Below are 4,781 nucleotides of genomic sequence, written 5' to 3' on the forward strand. Positions count from 1 at the left end.
TCTCAAGAGTAGCCATGGTGGAGACACCCCTTGAATGGTTTCACTGACATGCTTCCAGGTTTAGGGCATGTGAGTGGGAATGGGTGGAGAGGACAAAGTCAGAAGCATCTGTCCTGGGATGCACTGAGGATGAGGTATAGACAAACTCTTAGTGCTGCAGTTCCTTCTGTAACATGGGGGCCGTAGCACTCTTGGTGGGGTTGACGATACCGATGGCTCAGACTCGTTCAGGTATTAAGGTATTGGGAGCCATATAAGCATTGTAAAGTCTCACGTTAGTTAAAGAAGCATGGTCCATACTGTGACACTGACTCATAGGAAAAATAGCCCTAGGCCTGAGGGAAGCCTTTTTCAATCATATTATCTGATTTCTAACAAATTATTCATAATTTTTCATTTGACTTTATAAGGAGTTCTCTATACCCCCATGGAGGTTTTGAGGGATCTTTACAGCAGGACAGAAAGTGTTGAGCTACACAGGGGAAATGGTGACCACTGCCTGTGCTCAAACCATCATGTGCTCGAGGGGAACAAACTAAAGCAGCGGTGCTCAAACTTATGGGCTGAAGGCCAGATGAGTGGCATGGGGCCGGATCCCATGGGTAGAGTCAGTTCATGGGCTGGATCCAGCGTGGAGTCAGCATGTAAGGTCAGTCCATGGGCATGTTAGCCCAGCCCAATGCCCTGGACCTGGCTGTGGGGCTGTTCAATCCAGCCCATGCGCTGCTTACAGGTCTGGAAATTTGACAGCAGAGGAGGAGTGAAGGGCAGGAGGTTGAGCACCACTGAACTAGAGCAATAAAGTAAATGGTTCTTTTTTGATAACCTCTTCCATTTGTAATACCTTAATTTACTTTTAAATTCAATTTTTATGTCTGCAAAGGCAAGGCCAGACCCACTGTTGGCCATATCACAATTGCATTAATGATGGACCTTTAAGTAACATTACATACTCAGAATTTCTTTGGACCAATGACATGTTTAATCTACTTTGTGAAGCTGATCAAACACTTCACTTATTGGGCAACTTTTCTCTTTCAAAGATGGCAGCTGAGCATTGTGCTTCCATTAGACTACTCACTAACATGGTCAGAGCCTCTTACAAGGTCAACAGGTAGTGACACAGCAAAGCCATAACTTCTAGCAGCTTGAACAAATATGAAACCGATCTCTCTTGATCTTCTCTCAGTATCATTTAACAGATGTAAGCACGGATTGAGCAACATTCAGATAAGGACTAACACAGTGTAATGAAATAAGAAGGGTGCTGCAGTCCTGTCATGGTTTGCTACCTCCAGCAGTAATATTTATAAGACTCTGGAGAAAAAGAAAGGATCGTGTTGCCCCTGGGAGCAGGGGGATGAATCAGACACAGCATTACTGTTCTCTCAGGGTGGGTCCCTGCAGTGACTTCCTTCCTTGCCTTTAAGGTCTGTAGAGACCAAGCCGGCTGCCCCTGCTGTCACCTGAGAAGACTGGCAGTAGTCTAACATTGGTTGGGGTGCTCTGGGCTTTCCTCTTCATTCTCACAGCAGTTGCCAGCTCAGCTGGTTACTTTATGCCCTACTGGCTCCTTGGTTCCCAGCTGGGGAAGCCAGTTTCATTTGGCCTCTTCCGCTGGTGCATATACCTTGCCCAGATACATGAGAGGAGCCTGGTGACGATGGAAGAGCGTGGGCGGTATGCCAGTTTTGATGCCATTCCCAGCTTGTCTTGGCAGATCTGCACTGTGGTGACAGAGGCTGGCTGTGCCATGCTGCTCCTGGTGGCATTAGCAGCCATCCTGGGTTGCTGTGCGGAAGAGGCCATCTCTTGGATGATGGGGTGCTTCTTGGGGGCAGTCCCGTTTGTAAGAGGTAATGTCAGTAGCTTATGTTATATCAATTCCTTGACTGGTTTCAGGCCACTGATGGGCAACAAGTGTGCACGCATATGTACACCCTGAACAGGGAGCCAATGCATATGCCCAGTACCATGCTATGAGCAGCTACATGACGTGTAGAACGTGTGGAGCAGATGTGAGGCCCTTTGCTGGTGTGGTTATGCAGCAAAAATGCAGAGCATCTACAGACACGGTTCTTTGGGTAGATGTGATTTCTTTCTTTAAACCAACTAAAGAGTTGGAAAAATTGTTCTTTGCAAGCTTTCAGGCACATCTACAACTTTCGGGCTTATGGGTACATCTACTTCAGCTGAAGGCACTGCTTCAAAGCCAGGTGCCTAACTTTTCCCCTATGTACTAAAGCATCCTCACATGAGGGTGCTCTGTGTAACTTTGATAACCTACATCCAGAAGGATTTTAGCTATAAAAGCTTTTGAAACTAGCAAAGCAGAGGATGAAAAACCCTGGGAACTAGAGTTGCATTTAGTGGCGCTTTTAAGGGCGCTAAGATTTGTAGTTTCCTCATTTTACATCTTAGAATGTGATGGACTTGTCCCGCCAGCCTGCTTGTGTTTGCTTGGAAGGGCTTCCAACTCAACAAAACAAAGAGATATTGTTAAAAATGCAGATCCAGGGTTATTGGCAAGAACCCTAGGGAAGCTATAACAAGGATGGTGCCAAAATGCAAATGTTTTAATTGACTTCTGGCCTCCAGAGCTCTGTAACAGATGCATCTCTCTCCAGGATCTTCCCCCCCATGCAGGCAAGTCACCCTCAACAACAGAGTACAAACTGCTTTGAACAGATCCTTTCAGAATCAGGCAGCCTGCCATGCAGTGTCAGACAGTAACACAAGGAGAGCAGTATTCTGCATGCTGGTACACAAAGGGGAAGAAAGTAGGATAGGCTTCTGGCTAAAGCACAGGACAAATACATAAAAGACTTCAATTCATTTCCTGATTCTGTCTCAGACTTCTGTACCCTGAGTTAAAAACTTGGTTAGAGCCAGCATCAAAGTCTTCTCATAGGGGTCTAAAATAGGACTTAGGCAGAATGTAGGGATCTAACTCACAAAAAGCAATCCAGATCGACTCCACTGTAGTGGCCATGCAACCACTTACCTGCGTAGAATCAGTAGGTGCCTTCATCTTGGCCTGAACCTAAGCACCCCAAATGGGCTACTGAACATGCTTTGATGAGATTCAAAATCCAGCACGCCTGCATATGCTTTGCTGTAAGACAGACTAGTGCTAGGAAGCATCTACATTCTGTCTCAGTACATGGTCTTTTAGGTCAACCCATGACTTGCAGGCACAAGTGGCATGGGCAGCTTCTGTGTGTGGCACATGGCAGACTGGGGAGGGAACAGACAGCACAGTGGCAGAGAGGGCAGGGGGCAGAAAGCAGAACAGCATATTGGGCAGGGGAAGGGGATTGGAGTGGCACTTGAGGAGGGTGCAAGGCTAATTTGTGGCATGCCTGACAAAAAGGTTGGCTCCCAAAAGGTTGTGTTAGGTGCTTGTATAGCACACCTACTGCACGACTGGCACAGAGAGCATGGAGTTCAGTGCAAAGCACAGCACCTCACATTTGTTGCCCAATAGCTTATTGGTTTGAGCACATGCCCAAGAAGTAGGAACCTGAACTTTAGGCCCTCTTCAACCTCAGAGCACTCAAACCCACATCTGGCACTTCTGAGGATCGTGCCCCAACCATTAGCCTGTAGAACAGTTTAGTTGTGGTCATATACCGTCTCTCCTGTTGAAACTAAGGGTGCAGGATTCATAAGCACTGAAGGAGAGAAAGCAAGAGGAAGAATGACCCCATGACTAGGGACAGACATTATGCATAAACTGGTTTAAGTGATCAGAAATTGGTTTAAACCTGTAACAGAACAGATGTTCAGTGCACATAAACCAGTTTGAAAATGGCTGAAACCAGTTTGAGATAAACCTGATTGAATGTAGTATGAGACTTAACTGATTTGGGTCAAACTGGTTTATGCAATGTCTGTCTCAAACCCCTTCCTGGTTTAAGTTAAAACAGGCTCCCCCAGCATCTCGGCATGCTGTCTGGGCTGGGCGGGGCTCTCTGCTCCACATCAGAGCTAGCCCCTCCTCTCCCCTCTGCTCCCTTGCTGGAGCTCCAGCAGAGACTGCAGGCATCGGCCTGGCTCCCCCATGACTGCAGGCATCGCCCTGGCTCCCCCACCCCCTCCCCACTCCCTGCTAAGTAGGGATTCCAGTGTCCTCTCTGCCTTACACAGACACACAGTGTTAGCTAGCAGACCACAAGCTGTGGCAGATGGGACAAAGGCAGAATCAACAGGTAGCTGGTAATGCCCCTCTGTTGCTTTCTTAATTGGGTGATAAATGCTGTGTTATCAATTCCTTGCTGGTAAGGTTAGGAGGGTGGGGGGAACCCCTCCTTAATCAGAGCAGCCTGCCAGGGTCTGGCCATGCGTCCCTTCAGTTCAGCACTATGGAAGGGAAGGGAGGTCTGCTCTAGCACCCCCCAGGCTTCTAGCCCAACCCACTGCAGGCATGTGCCTGCATTTTTTTAGTCCGGGGGGATGTATTTACAGTTACAAACTGGTTTATCCTAGCCAGGTTAGACTAACCTGCAAAGATTGGATCAATTCAGACTCTGTTTTTTTGAATGTCTGTCATTAGCCCATAAGCCCAGTGAGGATGGCATTCCCTTGGGAGGGGAAAAGACCTGAGTCCTGGGCCCTTCAGCCAGGGTAATTTCTGTCTAATATAAAATGCATAAACAGTCCTGGGAACTATGTCTTTCCCTGTCTATTTTTTTGTCTATTTTTTTGCTATAACTGGCTCTCATAGATTCATAGATTCATAGATGCTAGGGTCGGAAGGGACCTCAATAGATCATCGAGTC

The 4,781-nt window shown here is 47.3% G+C and overlaps 1 protein-coding gene across 1 annotated transcript in view; it reads left to right on the top strand.

Annotated features, from left to right (window-relative positions):
* Window positions 1-212: 212 nt before the first annotated feature.
* The window catches only part of LHFPL1 (lipoma HMGIC fusion partner-like 1), a 30,294-nt gene continuing 25,725 nt past the window's right edge, over window positions 213-4,781 (top strand). Inside the window, 3 exon segments of the mRNA XM_019540462.1 lie at window positions 213-239; window positions 1,439-1,849; window positions 4,447-4,466. Of these exon segments, the coding sequence (XP_019396007.1) occupies window positions 213-239; window positions 1,439-1,849; window positions 4,447-4,466 (458 nt within the window).

This window comes from Crocodylus porosus, unplaced genomic scaffold (assembly GCF_001723895.1).
Source record: "Crocodylus porosus isolate Cpor-Errol unplaced genomic scaffold, CroPor_comp1, whole genome shotgun sequence".
Lineage (NCBI taxonomy): Eukaryota > Metazoa > Chordata > Crocodylia > Crocodylidae > Crocodylus > Crocodylus porosus.